We start from the raw sequence: 18,233 nt of genomic DNA on the forward strand, positions 1-18,233 counted from the left end.
GAGTTTATTGTATCTGTTTAAGTTTGAAAATGAGGTTTCCCAGCTGTGGAGGGTCATTACTGCACAAGACACCATATGGGTCACACCCTTCATTATATGGCACATTAAGCATGGCCTCTGTTAGAAACGATCAATCCTTATTTCTTAACTCGTAGGTTAATGCTGAGAAACTCTGTGGTCAGTATGAAGAACGCTTGAATGAAGCAAATGCAAAACTGAATGAAGTGACTCAGTTGGCAAACGAGCAGACAGCACAGAAGACGAAGCTACGGAATGAGCGTGGTAAGTAAACGTGCTGCTGGATTTGTGAGTAGCTCTTGATCCCAGCAACACAGAGAGATACAACAAAGATAGGGAATAATCTGCTGAGACAGGGTGGACACTGCCGGATCCTAGAGGAGGAATGTAGCCTCAGAAATACTATTGTCTGCACTTGTGATTTTTTTGGGGGGTGGAAAGGATTTCTCTGTGCCACTTTGGGAGGCACTGCTCAGCTCCATTCTGTTGTGTGGAAAAACAGTGTACAGTTAGATGAAGTAAGTCTTTTTTAATATTAAATTTATTTATTTTATGATGCAGTTCCATAGGCTCTTTTATTTCCACTACCCCTCCCCATAAGTCTCTTTATCCTATTGATTTCTCCTATGTAATTGCAATAGTATAGTCCTTCATAATCAGTCATGAGTACATCATTCTGCTATTTAAGTGTGACAATGGCAGAGTCCAGCAACCTATTGTCAAGATACATTTAACAGTATCATCATTTGCTTCAAGAAGGTTTTTGATTTATTTTTCATTTCTTCAGCAACACATTGATTTATTCAGTAGCATATTATTTAACCCCATGTTGTTGTTAATTTTGTATTTTCTTTTTTTTTCTTTATTTTTTTTTTATTGTTGCTTACATTGTATTATGTAGTACAGTTTTATAGGCACTGGGGATTCCCCCCACCCCTCCCATACCCCTCCCCCCATGGTGGATTCCTCCACCTTGCTGCATAACCATAGTTCAAGTTCAGTTGAGATTCTTTGCTTGCAAACACTTGCCTAGCATAAAGTTCAGCGTCTTATTGTCCAGATAAGTTCAGTGGCCTCTTGGGGAGACCTTCTATGGTCTGAAGATAGGTCTAACAGAGTAAAGATCCGGTCAGTTAAAAGCCCCAACAAGGCCTCAGTATCAATATACAACATTATGGAATTAATTGACATAGTATTGGGTAAACAATATGTTAAAAATAATGCAAGTTCCCTTCTTCGAAACATCTGGGTTGAGACAGTATCAATGACAGGTTCAAAAAATAACAAACAACCAAACAAAAAATTACAGGTTAAATCAAGGCAAACATGTGGTATCTAATCTTTTGTTTTATGGCTTTTCAGTTAAGGGGATGTATAGTAACTCTGTAGTAGAGATTATCACATTCAGATGTGAAGAAACAATGTGATATGCATCTCTACTTCCAAAGATGATTACCAATCAAACTGTTAGATGAAGTAACTCTTAAGATCAACAGATGATAAAAGCTATTCACACAGTCTACTAGACATGACTTTTTAAAAACACTTTTTTAAAGGTTTTATCATATTTATTTAATAAGGCAGAGTTACAGAGAGGTCTGGGAGAGAGAATACACAAAAACAGAAAAATTGTCCCTCAATGGTCCTCTCTCCAAATGGCTGCAATAGCTACAAACTGGACTGATCCAAAACCAGGAGCCAGGAGTTTATTCTTGGTCTCCCACATGGGTGCAGGCTTCCAAACTTGAGCTGTCCTCTGCTGCTTTCCCAGGTCATTAGCATGGAGCTAGATGTGCTGTGTGGCAGCTAGGATGAAATGTTTCCCATATGGATGCCAGTGCTATGGTTGATAACTTAACCTGCTGCACCACGGTGCTGGATACGCACTACAGTTTTTATGTTATTGAATAGACACTTTCTCTAAATTCTAATATGGAATCTAGATTTTTAGCACTCATTAAAAGCCATAAGGTACAGATGAATACAGGGGCTTAAATGAGTAGGGCCTCCTAATTTTTATGACCTCTTCCATTGACTGTATCTTCTCTGGTCTTAGATCTATTGATCCTGTTGGTATGTTTTACACACTCCAGGCACTCCCACACTACACTCATTCTCTATTTGTTTTATCCTCCTGGAACATCTTATTAATTCTGCAGTCTTAGAGATAAGGGTTAGTCAAATGAATGCCTGGGGCAGTTCAAAATAGGCTTTGTGGTTGAGCTCATCATGAGCCCAGCAACTCGTTTCCTCCATGAAGCTCCTGTTTCAGATTATTACCTTCAAACAAGCTCCATATTCGACATGAGGAATTTGTTTATTTCCATCTGTCAGAATATGGGCATGGTAAAATTCTTTGTTCTGTAGGCTAAGGATCATCACTACTGGTGTTCCATATACATTTAATGACTAAGTTAAAGGGACAAATATGTCCTGTGGTTTATTCTTTACTCTCAATATCTATTTAGCAACTTATATCTATAATCTATTTCCAATCATTTGTATTTTAATTTCTTCTCAGGTTTTTGTGTCTTATGTATTCAATTATTTATAGTGGCTGAACTTGCTTTATAACTTGATTTGTTTCTCTGTTATGGCTAGATGTCTTTGAATCCAATTATCTTCACTATTATATTTCTTAAGATGTGATTCTTATGTCTGTGAAGGTAAATAGTACATATATGATGCCTTGAAGTACACACTTCAAATAGAGTTAAGATGATTTAGGCTGTATATCATTTTTCTTCCAGTGAATTCCTCAATTTCAAGATGTCAAACTAGGGTCAATATTAAAACATTTTGATAAAAATGCAACCCTGGAAATCCAGAAGAGAAAAAAAATACATATTTTACTCTAGAAAGGACACTTAATATAATTATTATTGTTTAGTTATTAAGTTTAGTAATTTAGTTTTGAAATTTAACATTTAAAAGTTTGATGTACACAGGATGTAAAAGGAAGAATTCATGATCATAATTATAACATGGAAATACAAGGGTACATCATCACATAAATGGTATAATTTGGTGAAAAAATATTTTCTTTTGAAAAATTATTTACCTATTGGAAAGGCAGGTGTGGAGAGAGTGTGAAATGGTGTATAATTATGTACATGGCATAATTCAGGGAAGAAACTTTTTAAAGACTTATTTGAATGATGGGGCATTGAGAGGGAGGAAAGGAGAGGAAGGCGTAGAGAGTGAGAGAAAGGAGGAAGGAGCTAGGGAAGGAGGGGGAGAAATGAATCTTTGCACTCACTGGTTTACTTACCACATAGCTGAGATTTCTGAGGCTGAGCCAAGACAGAAACCAGCAGTCTGGAACTCCCCATCTCCCATGTGGGTGCCAGGGGCTCAAATCTTTGGCTTATTCTCTGTTCTTTCCCAGGTGCATTATCAGGGAGCTGGATTAGGAGTGGAGCACCCAGTACTTGAAGTGCTGCTCATGTGGAGTGCTGGCATCATAAACAGTGGCTTAACCCACTGTGTCCTAACACCAGTCCTGAGAAAATGTTTCGTATTATATACCAGATGATATGACATCTCTGCAATTTTATTAATCTGTATTAACTTCCACAAATAAGAGAAAATTATGATATTTGTTTTTCTGAGTATTGCTGTTTTACTTAACTGAATGATCTCCAGTGCTATACATTTTGCTGTAAAAATTAAGACTTCATTATTTTTATGGTTAGAGTGATTCCATAAATTTGCTGTATGGACTAAGCTGATATAAATGTGTGTGTGTATGTGTGTGCATGTGTGCACATTTCTCAGATGCTTATTCCTCCTCCATTGTACATGATGCCAAGAGTAAGACAGCTCGGTTAAAAAAACTTTTTTTGATACAATTTTGTAGGTTCCTATTTCCCATTTCCCCACTGAGTTCTCCTATGTTTTGATAAGATAGTCCTTCAACGGCAGTCATAAGTCCATCATTCTATTATTTAAGTGCATCATGATGTGGTGGGTATAGACAATGATAGAAAGTCTAGCATCCTATTCTCAAGATGCATTTAACAGTTTCATTGGGAGTCCATCTGTTATTCGTGAGTAGAGATGCATACTGCCATGTAGCTTCACTTCTCAGTATGATAGTCTCTTTTATATATTCATGTAGATGAATATGTTTATGCATTTTGTGAATTCTCTGAGAACTATGCATACTGCCTTCCATAATAAATGTCTATCAAATTTGATTAATACAGGCATGTGTCTGTCATATCCATGGGAGACTGAATGCAGCTTCTCGCTTTAGCCTGGTTCAGGGATGAACAGTTATGGCCACCTGGAGATTGAACAAGGGATAGAAAACTCTGTCTTTGTCTTTCAATCTTTGTTACTGTGAAGATCTTTCTTGATTATGCTTGTTGTGTCCATGTCTTTCTCCAAACTGGGGGAATCTTATGCTTTTTCATTGAATAGATTTTTTCCAGACTATTTTTTTTCATTCTTTGGAGGGAATTGCCAAGACTTGAACATGGATCATTTGAAGGTATCTCAGAGATCCCAAGCACGGTAGACCTCCTTTTAATATTTTTTTCTTTTTTGCTTCAGGATCTTTTGAACAATCTATCTATTAAATTGGATACTTTTTCTTCTGCCTCATCTAGTCTGTTGTTAATGCTTTCTATTATATACATCTTTTTCAATTATTAATTATTTCTTTTCTAACATTTCTGGTTTGGGTTCTTTATTGATATCTCTATTTCTTTGTTGAATTTCTCCTCCATGGGAAATATTGAGAAGTATTGATTTGTAATTTTATTTAACTGTTTCTCAGTATGTCTGAGTCTCTCTGAATAAGCTTAGAATCGCTCTTTTGAATTCTTTTCCAGGAATTTCATCAATGTCCTCCTGCACAGTCTAATGTGAATGCATTTTTATGTTCCTTTTGGACAGTCATATTGCCTACTTTGTTCAATTCTTGTGTTTTTATGTATCTGGGGTATCACTGTTTCTATCGCTTTTAGAGAATATATTTTGTTTTTGATTGAAGATAGTTTTTTTCTCAAAATTTTGTCACTGAGTATTGGTCTGGAAAAGGGCTTATCTTAAGTCTGGTTAGATTCTGTAGTATAGTTTTCCTATTTCTCTCTTTGCCACAGTCATATGTGGCTTGAGCAGGGTTCTGGGCTGTTCCTGTGGCTCAGAATTGTAACACAATTCTACAGTCATGTTCCAAAGGAGGGACTGACGTGATGTGTTGGGAGCAGGCCTTCTGACACAGAGCTTCCAAATCAGTCACCAGAGTTGCTAAACAAGTGCTTGTTCTAGGAGGTGGGTGGACTTTCCTTCCAGTGAATTTCTCAATCTCTAGATGCTAAACTACTACTACAACTGAAGTTTCTTTTTCTTGTAGTTTATTATGCTTTTTAAATTGAAAAAAAAAAGTAATCATTAAAATGATGTTAAATGTTTACTGATTCCATGATGTATATTTATATATTTTTTAGTTATAGCCTCCCAATGGATTTTTATTTCTTCAGAGATTTTTTTGAAATACATGGTTTTGTTTATTCAGTGGTTTCCAAAGTTGGAATCCCAGCATGAAATCCCAGAAAAGTCTTAGGGATCTATGAGTTTAAGGCTATTATTTTGCTTTTTAAATTCTTTTTCCATTTATATTGCTAGTGCAAATACAATGATTAAAATTGCTGAAACCTTATTACCAGGTTCTGAATTGTGCTAATGGTCACTGTGTTCACTATTATTCTCTGACATTTCTGGTTTTCAAAACACATGGAATAAGAGTCCTATATATGCTTACAATGTACCTAGAGCTTTTATAATAGCAACTTTTCTGTTTGTTTTAGATTATTTAAATATATGTTATTCTCATTGAGGACTCTATTTTGCTATAGTCTTATCAGTGTATCATTTTTAAAAATTAATTCAGATATTTTACATAATAATTTTAAAAATACAGTAGCATCTTTCACATGGAAAGAACCAAAAGGAAACTTATTTTATACTTTCTTTTACTTGATGGCAGACAGTAGGGGGAAGTGCATTCATAAATCATTTCTAGGTGAGGTTGTGCAAGTACCTATCATCTAATCTAGCTCCTACCTGTTTGCAGTCTTTTTTTGACTAGAAATTAGAATAGTGACCTCTTGAAGAGAAGGGAAAAAAGCCACCACTCTGCATTTAGCTGGGTTGTAGTGAAAAAAAAAGTAAAACATAAGTAGGTTTTACAAGCCCAACATAACAGAGTTGTTCTTGGTTTCCATTCCTCATTCAGTGCATCTCTTCCATCTGAATGTTCATCCGTGTCTTCTATAATCACTTGCTAAAGTTAAGTCATGTTATTTCTCTATCTGAGTTTCCTTAACAGATTTATTGAATTCTGAGGGTTGTGGGAACTGATTTATAGAAGGCTGGTCAGTAGCTAAAGGCATGGATATGAAATTAGCATCTAAAAATGTTGTAGGGATGAGTCTTTAAAAAGTGGAATGTACTGTATCTCCAGAAAGATAGTGTTAAAACTGAGTTAAACTCTAAGATACCAAGCTGGTGTCGGGGAGAAAAAGCTATTTGGTGTCAGAAGCATTTGAGTTACTGAGACTAAGAAGAAAAAAAGCTTTTTAAAAAAGACTTTTTCAAAATATTTTTATTTCTATAAAGTGAACACATTTCATGATTTCATACACACAGGTTTATGAGCCTAATGGTACTTCCTACTCTATCCTCCTTCCTTTCCACACTTCTGTCACCATTTGGAAAAATCTTTATTTTTGCAAATAGGTATTTTTCAACTCACCTCTGTATGATATGTAATTTTATCATGGTAAAATATCCAGAGTTTGATAAATCAATGCTTTTCAGTTTAATAGAGTACAAAAACACACTGATTGGTTTGGTTTCTTGATTATATTAAGCCAATACACGAGAGTCCTACACTAGCTGATTTTTGGGAACCACTGTCTGCATGGTAACCACTGTCTACTATTGATCTATCATTTCTGACTAAATGTCTATGAAAGGCTGTTTTTACCCATGTATTGCTACTGAAATAATGCATTATTGTTACCAATGGTGGCAAATTGGCCTCAATTCTTCTTGCCAAAAACAGTGAAGAAGTGCAACTCAGCAGAATTTATCAGGTAACATTCCAAGGGAAAAATGGACAGACCGAGAGAGGCAATGGCCCTGTTTCCCTTAGGTTTTTGGATTTCCATTCCTAAATTCTTAGAGTGTTGCCTGATGAAGTGGACATAATCTTCTTGATTGGAAATTTTGATTGATACTTAGGAGTTTCGTACCTTCGGATTCTACACATTACTTGTGTGTATTGGGAATGCTCAAGGTGTGGGGGTGGAGTGCTAAACTGCAATGCTAATTATATTATAATGATCATATAATGAAGCAAGATAACTCTTATGTCCAACAACATCTCCTTGCACATCTGCCATAGACTGGCTTGTTCTGGTTTGGCTTGTTCTGGTTTGGCTGGGCTCCCATTTTATCAGGGTATGTTAATGGAAAGCTCCATCACAGTGTGGGTGGATTTGGGATGAGAGCAGCTGTTTTGGCTTTCTACCCTAAAGGAGAAAGCTCTGGACATATCCCTGGCCACTCATGTCTTTCTCTCCTTAACACTGTAACTGAATTAAAAAGGATGTTTTAGACTAGCTGCATGTTATTTGGAATTTTTTAAAATGTAGAATGATATAATTCTTAGTATATTTTTCAGTTTTGGAAAATGGGTTTATTTTCTGTAAAAATAATGATACTGACATATTTTTATTATCTTAAAATTAGTTACAGAGAACAAAGGAAAGACACACAGAGAGATCTGCTGTTCACTTCCCAAATAGCTGCAGTGGCAGGAGCTGGGCAGATTCGAAGCCAGGAGTCAGGAGTCTCCCCTGGGTCTTCCATGTGGGTTTAGGCACCCAAATATTTAGGCTATTTTCCATTGCTTTACTAAGTGTATTAACAGGGAGGTGGATCTGAAATGGAGGAGATGGGACTTGAACTGGTCAGTATGGGATTCTAGCACCACAAGTGGCCGCTCTACGTACTGTGTACACTGCTGGCCCCTATTCAATATTTTTTAAGCAGAAAATATAATCTGAGAACAGGAAGTTTAGAAAATCCTGATGTCCAACTTAATGTACAGCAAAAGACATGAAGTCATAAAAGTTTGGGCTTTTAAATGCACTTTAGAAATAAGTGACTTTGGGCCCAGCGCGGTGGCGCAGTGGTTAAGGTCCTCGCCTTGCACGCCCGGGATCCCATATGGGCGCCAGTTCTAATCCCTGCAGCCCTGCTTCCCTTCCAGCTCCCTGCCTGTGGCCTGGGAGAGCAGTCGAGGACGGCCCAAAGCTTTGGGACTCTGCATCCGCATGGGAGAAGAGTCTCCTGGCTTCAGATCGGCATAGCATTGGCCGTTGCGCTCACTTGGGGAGTGAATCATCGGATGGAAGATCTTCCTCTCTGTCTCTCCTCTCTGTATATCTGCCTTTCCAATTAAAAAAAAATAAGTCTTTAGAAAAAAAAGCAATGAGTGCCTTTGCTCAGAACTGAATCAGCTCTTAGTTTAATCTTTGACAGCTATGGTGTTATCTGCTCTATAATTGATAAATAAATCAAGCAGGGAGGTTAAACTAGGGAACAATAGCAATACTCCTCTTATGACCACATTTACTACCATTTAGTAGCTATTTTAGTATTTAATTGATTGTATAAACTACAACTTAGCTCCACTAGCTGAGTGTCTTTCTTTCCAAATTTAAAATTGGACAGGAAGGGAGCTTCAAAACATGTAGAAAAAGGGAATTAACACCTAGGTTTATTTTTGCACAAAAAAAATTAAGCCCATGCATAATTTTGTGGGACCTGGATTTTTTTAATATTTACTTATTTTTGTTGAAAAGTCAGATATCCAGAGAAGAGGAGAAACAGTGAGGAAAATCTTCCATGCATTGATTGCAACTCCAAGTGGTTGCAACAGCTGGAGCTGCGCTGATCCAAAGCCAGGAGCCTGGAGTCTCTTCTGGGTCTCCAAATTGGGTGCAGAGTCCCAAGCCTTTGGGCCATCCTTGACTGCTTTCCTAGGCCACAGTCAGGGAGCTGGATGGGGAGTGGGGCTGATGGGATTAGAACCCGTGCCCATATGAAATCTTGGCATAGAGGGAAAGAACTTTAGCCTCTAGGCTATTGCGCCAGGCCCTATAACCTGTGTTTTTAATGAACTTAATGAATGCCATGATTCTATACCCGTATTACCAGTAAGTTACAAGAATTAAACTAGATAACGAATTCCTAGAAGAAGGTACTAAATAAAGTACTGCTCACAATTTCTGTCATCGATGCATACATACTGCTAAAAACCGATTCATTTTTGTGGGCACTGAAAAGGATCGCTGGCTGAGAATAACACTCTGAGATCCTTCAAAAACGTTGGAAAGTTTATGGCTGTGAGTCGTCTGCTTGGCTGTCTTTGTTCCTTTCAACATCTGGAAGTGAAATAGCGAGGTTAATAGTTGATAAAAACCAACTTATTTTGTGATTTTTTTTTTTCTGCAGGTGAGTGGCTGAAAAGGCTGGAAGACAATGAGACTTTGATAAACCAACTTTCCATGGACAAGAGCAAGCTTACTCGGCAGATTGACGAACTGAGAGGGCAGTTAGAGGAGGAGAAAAACGTAAGGCTATTTTTAATGAAGTAGTTGATCCAGTGTTTAAAACAAAACGAGAACATGCACGATCGTGTCCTACTTAGTGAGAAAGGCAGAGCAGAGGGCAAGGGCCCTGTTATAACAGGGGAACAGGGCAGCACACTTGGTGCTGCAGCGGAAGAAAACAGAATGAACTGCACGACTACCCCCAAACAAATGAGGACAGCAAAAATCTTGGTTAATGGAGCCAATGGACATGGGGAGGGTGACATGGCTCTCTATGATTTGTGTTTCTGTTCACCAAGAACAGGAATTAACTAAAATACCAGAAAAAATAAAACCCAAAAATTAAAGTAAGTTCACTCAATAGTAATTCAAAGTTGTCAATGAATGATAGAGATATTCATGTCTTCCTTTAGAGTAAACGAAGAAGGCGACTAACTTGATGAATTGTTCGAGTTATGCCGTTTAAGGATGACCCTTAGTTCATACGCAAGGTGTCACGTTTCTAAGACCCCAAGTACCTTCCTTCCAGATGACCTGACTCGCTGCATAGGCAGATGTTCATAGCATCGAGATGGTGGATCTTTGTTTTATCTTTATTTTTAAGTTTTTTTAAAAATTTTAATTATTTCATTGGAAATTCAGATTTACAGAGAGGAGGAAAGACAAAGAGAAAGGTGCTCCATCTGCTCATTGACTCCTCAAGTAGCCACAACAACTGGAGCTGAGCTGATCCGGAGCCAGGAGCAAGGAGCCAGGAGCTCCCATGTGGGTACAGGGTTCCAAGGCTTTGGGCTGTCGTTGACTGCTTTCCCAGGCCACAGGCAGGGAGCTAGAAGGAAAGTGGAGCAGCTGGGATATGAACCAGTGTCCATATGGGATCCTGGCGCGTACAAGGCTAGAACTTTAGCCACTAGGCTACCTCACTGGGCTCTAGATACTTGTTTTTAAATATTTTCTCTCTCTATCCTCTTCGCTCTTTCCCTCCTTCCTCCCTCCCTGCCTTTTTCCTTCCCTCCTGCTCCTCCTGCTCCTCCCTTTTTTCTTCTTTCTTATTTTCTAAAATTAAAAAAAAAATACTACCATGGTAATCATCAGGTATTTTCTTAGTACTTCTCTCATGTTATATAAATCTTAGTATTAATCATATATGCCAAGTAGCATCATACATGAATAATACAAGGCTTTGAGAAGACAAATAACTTGACTAACATCATACAAATAGTGATGTGCTATGAAGGAATGTACCCAAATTTTAAAATGATTTCTGTTATGCTTTATAAAATATCTCTGGATAGGGGCCCAATGCAGTAGCCTAGCAACTAAAGTCCTTGCCTTGTATATACCAGGATCCCACTTGGGTGCTGGTTCTAATCCTGGTGGTCCTGCTTCCCATCCAGCTCCCTGCTTGTGGCCTGGGAAAAGAGTCAAGGACGGCCCAAAGCCTTAGGACCCTGCACCCAGATGGGAGACCTGGAGGAAGTTCCTGGCTCTTGGCTTTGGATCTGCTCAGCTCTGGTCATTGCAGCTGCTTGGGGAGTGAATCATCGGAAGGAAGATTTTCCTCTCTGTGTCTCCTCCTCTCTGTATATCTGTGTTTCTAATAAAAATAAATAAATCTTAAAAAAAATTAAAAATTATCTCTGGCTGCCTTCTCAGGGGCTTCCGATTGGCCTACAACGTGCACTTGATCTAGCTGAAGCCTTGCTATTGACTTTTCCTGAAACACCTGCTCCCCTGATTTAACCCCCTTCCGTTTGCCTCAACTTTCTATTTTTGCCTTAAGTCATTTATTCCTGCTGTTCCCGTTATTTGTGAGCCCTTCTCTCAAATATTTGAGGATGATGAATGGGAGCCAAACATCGCATGTCTTATGCTACTTTAGAATATTTATGTATTGTTTTATTTAAATCATTTTCTTATATATTCCCTTTTCTTAAGATCTATTTTTATTTATTTGAAAGAGTGATGGGTGACAGAGCTAAAGCGATTTTCTATCTGCTGATTCACTATGTAAAGGCTTCAACATCAGCGGTGAGTCAAGTGAAGGCAGTAGCCAGAAACTGGCCACCCTCATGGGTGGCAGGGTCCCAGGTACTTGGGCCATCTTCCACTGCTTTCCTGTGTGCATTGGCAGGGAGCTGGGTCAGAACTAGGACTTGAATTGGTTCTGCTCATGGGATGCCAGTATTGCAGATGGTGGTTTAATCCACTGTACCACAGTGGTAGGGCCAACTGTCACCCTTACTTCTTTTTAGCTTTACAATAATAGAACAGGTGCAAAGTATTAAATACAAGGAAAGGTCACTAGTGGAACTCAAGTTTATCTGATTCTCGGATTTCTTGTGTAGATGCACTCACACTGCAGTGGTGTCTGAAATTTTCATGAGTTAACTCTACGTCTTCAGAGCTGCGTCTACTTACTGGGATACTTCTTCCTATCTTGCATAATCAATTCAAAAGGACCAGCACAGGTCCTGCTTCTTTCTATTGCAGGAGGTAATTTCCTTGGAATAATGATACTGGGTTAACAAGACCACTATGTAAGTGATATAAATGGTCATTAAACATAGCTCTATTGTCTCATAAATACAGGAGCTACAAGTCTACTACAGGAGACTATCTAAATGTATATTAATTAAAATTTAAAACTCCACTTGACCACATATTATATTAGACATGGTCTTAGTGTTGAGTGACCATATGTGGCTAATCATAATAAACGGTGTATAAATAGAGTGTTTTAAAAATCATGAAAGAAAGTTCTATTGGACAACACTCTTATAGTGATTAAAATCTGACTTGCTCATAAACTTAGGAGTGAAGTAAAAGATACAGAAATTTCTCATGGACAAAACAGTTATAAGTGATTTTAAAAAACATGTTTTCGTAGGTCTACATGTAGATTTTATTTTCCCACGGATAGGATTTTAGCATGGTAGGTAAAACTGCACTGCCTGTGAGTCTGACATCCCATAAGAGCACCAGCTGATGTTCCAGTTAACCTGCTTCCAATCCAGGTCCCTGCTAATGGCCTGGGAAAGGCAGGTGTTTGGGCTCCTGCATCCATGTGGGAGATCCTGATGAAACTTCTGGCTCCTGGTTTTGGTCTGGCACAGTGCTGGCTGTTGCAGCTGCAGCCATTCGGAAAGTTCTGGTTCTAGCAGTCCTGGAAGCCATCTGGTTCTGGCAGATGGAATCTCTCCTTCTGTCTGTCTCTTCCTCTCTGTCTCCTTTTCTCCCTTCAAATAAATAAAAACAAAGCCTGTTTTTTTTCTTATCAATTAGATAAAAGCTAAAATGTAATCTTAATTTCCTAGTGAAACAAGATCTTGATCTTATTGTGTAAGTGATAAATATTGTCCTTGCTATTTCTGAGTAACAAGGATGCTTTTGGAGGCAGTATTTTCAGAACTCTAGCTATTGTTGAAGCCCACAATAGAGCACATTTGGTTATTCAAATAGCAACAATTAAATACTTTCTATTTTGTTCCTCTTGTTCTAAATTCTCGCCTTGAGTTCATCTAACTAGATTAGGGTTTTGTTTGAATTAAAATATGTTCACCTTCAATAGCTGGTTCATGGTAGTGGTGACTTTCAAAAATGTGTTTCTCACACAGTCACAGAGTGCCCTGGCTAATGCCCTACAGTCAGCAAAACGTGACTGCGAACTTCTACGGGAGCAGTATGAGGAAGAACAAGAGAGTAAGGCTGAGCTCCACAGGGCCCTAACGAAAGGCAATGCTGAAATGGTGCAATGCAGAATGAAATACGAACATGATGCCATTCAGAGAACTGAAGACTTGGAGGATGCCAAGTGAGTAGAGCAAGGCAACCCTTAGTTTCAGTTAATTGCATGCAGGATTATAAGAATAATGGCTTGAGTCCCCAAGGTCTCAAAGTGCATACTGAACGAATCCTTGTTGAGTGTTTGAGTAAACCCAATGTCAGAATTAACAGTCATTGATGTTAAGAAGTGTATGCACTAAATGACCTTAAAAACTTATGATATAGACTCCTAGACTGTTCAAGCTTGAGGGAGAGGAAAAAAAAGGTTCTTTTACAATGTTCAAGGGAAGTCGCCATAAAATATGTAATTTTGAGTTGTGGCTTGAAGATTGGGCTCTCACTTAAAAGCCATACACTTCATTTGGAACAGCTAAATAATTGAATCCATGTGAATGCGTATCTTAGCCAACAAGTCTTTTTGTCTTTGGTCTGTAGACCACAAAGTATCCTGTGAAAACGGACAGCTGGCAACAGGTTAACATCTGTCAGCATCACTGATACTTTGAAAACAAATCATCCCCAGGCACTCCGAAGGCTAAAACATCAGTTTGATAGCCAATGCACATGAAGGCTTAAAACTTCCTTTCAAAAATAGATGTTTGGGATCCAGCAGAGTTAACACTTGTTCTCCAAGTTTAGTGCTCAATGCCTTGCTTCAACATTGAAGGTCTGTGCAACTTTGAAAGAGAGTGTCAGACTAACCCTGGTCTGTTATTAAAGATTGACTCTAAAGAGTGTCTCTGGCTTGGCAGCTTGACAAAAACCCAGGGAAGATCAATACATTTCTCATTAGCTTCAACTAGAAATAATGATTTTTACTTCTTCACCTAAATCTTCGAGAGACATTGCTGTGCTGTTACTGAACAGCTACTGTGTTTTATACCATAAGTGGTATCCACAATAACTTAAAAGGGGCTTTGGAATGAAGATGCTAAAAATACCCACTGTCGGTATTTTATAAAAACTCTGAACCATAAAAATCGGGGCTTTGAATTGAGATGCTTTCTCACATCAAAATGTGGCATCTATTTCTAAAATAAGACTTTTTCTTATAACAATTCAGATGCAAGTGCCTCTGGTCATTGTCATCGATGGTTTATTTTTGGAGAATAGAAAAATAAGAAATGATACAGGCTAACTGCATTTGTTGGAACTAGATTTGCAGCATGTAAAGAAAATAATGGGCATCTATGATAATATCTGAAAACTCTCTGACTTAAAATTGATTGAACTCAAATACATAAAGATTTCTACATTGCGTTTCATTTAAATCACTTTGGTGAAGTAAGTGACTACCAAAAAATAAATCTAGTGCCTTGTTCTCTGTTAATGGGAAAGTTGATGCACCTGTTTCAGTTTTGAGGCTTGAGTTCTTGTGATTACATGGTTTAGCAAACCAAGTTCACCTGAGACCAAGTTAACTTCTAAGTGCCTCAAAGAATTTAGTTTCTTTAAAAATACTTTAATTACTTATATCCAGTTTATTTGAAAGGTAGGAAGATATTTAGAGAGAGCTTTCTCTTCTGCTTTGCTCCCCAAGTGTCCGCAACAGCAAGATTGAAGGTGGGAACCCAGAACTCAATCCAAATTTCCTATGTAAATGACAACAATCTGCTGTTTCTCACTATGCAGTTTCCAATTTCCTGCACAAGGAAAGGCATTTTCAAATTATTTTTAAATTAGTTCATTAATTTTTAATTTGTGTTGGGAAGTCAGATTTACAGAGAGAAGGAGAGACATAGAGAAAGATCTATCCACTCTATCCACTGATTCACTCTGCCAGTGGCTGCAATGGCCAGATTTAAATGTGCCTAACAATTTTTAAATGGCTTATTATTAGGATGTTCAGTATGATAATTTATTTCTCCCATTTATGATGCAGCCATCAGTTAAATTCATATTGCTTGTTAAAGGTTTAGAATAAGCAAATACTTAGAGGAATTCAAAAAGGTCTTGATTTCCAAGTGCAAGTTGGTAAAAGAGAGAAAAATAAGACCGGGGAATCTAGAAGGCAGGGAATGGTGGTCAGCTGTCAACTGTCTTCTTGAGGTGCAGGAACTGCTTTTGTTGCAACTAGCAAGCAGAGCTCAGGGACCATGGCACTTTGATCCAGGGCTAATGGGATGAGCTCTGAGGCGTGTTGCTTCATGGTACCTCTGGGTTTCCTCTTTGTGCTCAGGAAGAAGCTGACAATTCGCTTGCAGGAAGCTGCTGAAGCCATGCAGGTGGCCAATGCCAGAAACGCCTCCCTGGAGAGGGCGAGCCACCAACTGCAGCTGGAGCTGGAGGATGCCCTGTCTGACCTGGGAAAGGCCCGCTCTGCAGCAGCCATGTTGGACCAGAAACAGCTGCGCTCCGACAAGGCCCTGGCTGACTGGAAGCATCAGCAGGAGGAGTGTCAGGCATTGCTGGATGCCTCCCAGAAGGAGGGCTGTGCACTCAGCACTGAGCTGCTCCAGCTTAAGCATGCCTATGAGGAGAGCACCATGGGCCAGGAGACTCTCAAGAGAGAGAACAAGATCCTCCAAGGTGCTAGGAGCTCAAGGAGAACCCCGTGTTTGGGTGGGACTGTCCCTGGGCAGAGTTCTACCTATCTCATTCCTGTTCTTAGCTTCCCAAGTTTTCATCTTTCTGTATCAGTTATTTTACTGTATTCCTAGGAAGTTGTAAAAGCAAGGCTAGCATCCTTTCTATAGCTTGATTATGCATGTAAGATTTTCCTGTTATCCAGATCCTCACAAAGATTTTCCATTTACAGTAATGCATTACTTAATGAGGGAATGCATTCCGAGAAATGCCTCCGTGTGGGATACCAGCACTGCATGAACATCACAGAGGGTGCTAGGTCTTATAGGTTCATGGCTAGATGATGGCTTCTTAGTGAAATCAAGAGACATGGTAGACAAGAGACATGAGGCTGCTGCTGGCCTAGCATGGAATAATCTTCATAGTAATTGTTCTATTTTTTATGAAGAAAAGGGGTACGTTTTAAGGTGATACATCATTTAGTAAGCACGTAAACAACTCAGACAATCATTTATTATTATCATTGAGTATTATGTAGTACACATAGTTGTAGGTACTACAACTTCCTTTGGCAGTGCAGATTTGTTTATACCTGCATCACTGCAAACATGTGAGTACTGCAGGGCACTGCAGTGTTACAAGGTGCAGTTATCAGTGGCTCCATTCCATTTGTGGTAGGCACTTTTCAAATTGTTTTTTAATTAGTTAATTACTTCTTTATTTTTATTGGAAAGTCTGAGAAAGGAGAGACATAGAGAAAGATCCTCCCCACAAGTAGCTGCAATGGCCAGAGCTGTGCTAATCTGAAGCCAGGAGCTTCTTCCAGGTCTCTCACATGGGTGCAGGGTCCCAAGGCTTTGGGCCTTTGACTGCTTTCCCAGGCCACTAGCAGGGAGCTAGACGGAAAGTGGAGCTGCTGGGATATGAACCAGTGCCCATATGGGCTCCCAGCAGATAGGAGGAGAGGATTTACCCCCTGGGTTTTCATGCCGGGCCCTGTGGTAACCATTATCTAGGCCGATAGTTGTGATGCACTGCCATCAGGTTTCCAAGGGAAGCATCACCATGCCCCCTGTGGACCTCTAGCAATATCATTGTACCTGACTCCTGGATCCCAGACATGTCTGCCAACTTTTGGTCTTTTCTCTGCAGAAGAGATATCTAATCTGACAAACCAGGTTAGAGAAAGAACCAAGAACTTAATTGAAATGGAAAAGGTCAAGAAGCTGATTGAAAAAGAGAAGACTGACATCCAGGTGACACTGGAAGAAGCAGAGGTACTATCACAACCCCATAGGGAAAAAAATGTATCACTGTGATAGATCAGGAGACCTCTCTGCTAATAACAACAGCAACACAATGACACCTACTCACATGTTTGCTGCCAGCTACGCCCTGTGTCAAATGCAGGCTACGCATTACCTTATAAAACCTGCCTAGGAAGTTATTACTAGTTCACAAATGAGGAAACAGAGGCTCAGAGAGCAGGATAAACAATAGTAAATGCAAATCTTCTGACTGTAGTGAAGACAGAGACCGTGTCTGCCTCATTCTCCTGTTTATCCTCAATGCCTGCTAGGAGCTAGGAATGTCCTGCCTGTGAGCCATAAACCCCATGAAATCATGTAGTCTTGCTCTGCTAAAGCCTGCAAAATTCAATAAATTCATTGTGGGATAAATTTTAAGCTGATAGTTTTTTGTTAAAATATTTTAATTTTTCAAATAGCAACTTTTCATGTTATGTTATAGTCAAAGTGGTAATGTTCTACCAAATAAGGAATTTCACAGCAAAGATCACAACAAAGACAAAAGAATATCATTCAATAGGAACAAAGGCAATGGCCATATATCACAATCAAATGAGAAGATGGCAGCTTCCCCAATATACTGTGCACCTCATGATATTTATGGATTATCAAAGCTAGAGTAAGTCTATCATGCCTAACAATTTGCCAAAGATTTAAGACACACTTTGACAAAAGACTATCTATAGCAAAATTGATGCAGTCATTCCTTTTTTGCTTTCATTATATTTTCATATCTTCAGCTTCCACATGTGAGGCAGATTATACAATATTTGTCTTCTGTGTCCAGTATATTTCAGTCGACATGTCTGCCAGTTGCAATCATTTTGATGCAAATGATGGAATTTCATTTTATATGGCTGAATAACGTGTGTGTGTGTGTGTGTGTGGTCTTCTTTATCCATTTATCTGATCATGGCCAATTCAGGTAATCCATATTTTCGCTGCTCTGAACAGTGATATAAAC

The 18,233-nt window shown here is 38.8% G+C and overlaps 1 protein-coding gene across 1 annotated transcript in view; it reads left to right on the plus strand.

Moving 5' to 3' along the window:
* MYH15 (myosin heavy chain 15) overlaps positions 1–18,233 on the plus strand; it is a 174,895-nt gene that overhangs the window by 113,322 nt on the left and 43,340 nt on the right. Inside the window, exons 29-33 of the mRNA XM_040980919.1 lie at positions 156–282; positions 9,553–9,671; positions 13,268–13,464; positions 15,616–15,965; positions 17,115–17,239. Of these exons, the coding sequence (XP_040836853.1) occupies positions 156–282; positions 9,553–9,671; positions 13,268–13,464; positions 15,616–15,965; positions 17,115–17,239 (918 nt within the window). The remainder of the gene's footprint in view (positions 1–155; positions 283–9,552; positions 9,672–13,267; positions 13,465–15,615; positions 15,966–17,114; positions 17,240–18,233) is intronic.

This window comes from Ochotona curzoniae, unplaced genomic scaffold (assembly GCF_017591425.1).
Source record: "Ochotona curzoniae isolate NIBS_2020 unplaced genomic scaffold, NIBS_Ocur_1.0 contig_3498, whole genome shotgun sequence".
Lineage (NCBI taxonomy): Eukaryota > Metazoa > Chordata > Mammalia > Lagomorpha > Ochotonidae > Ochotona > Ochotona curzoniae.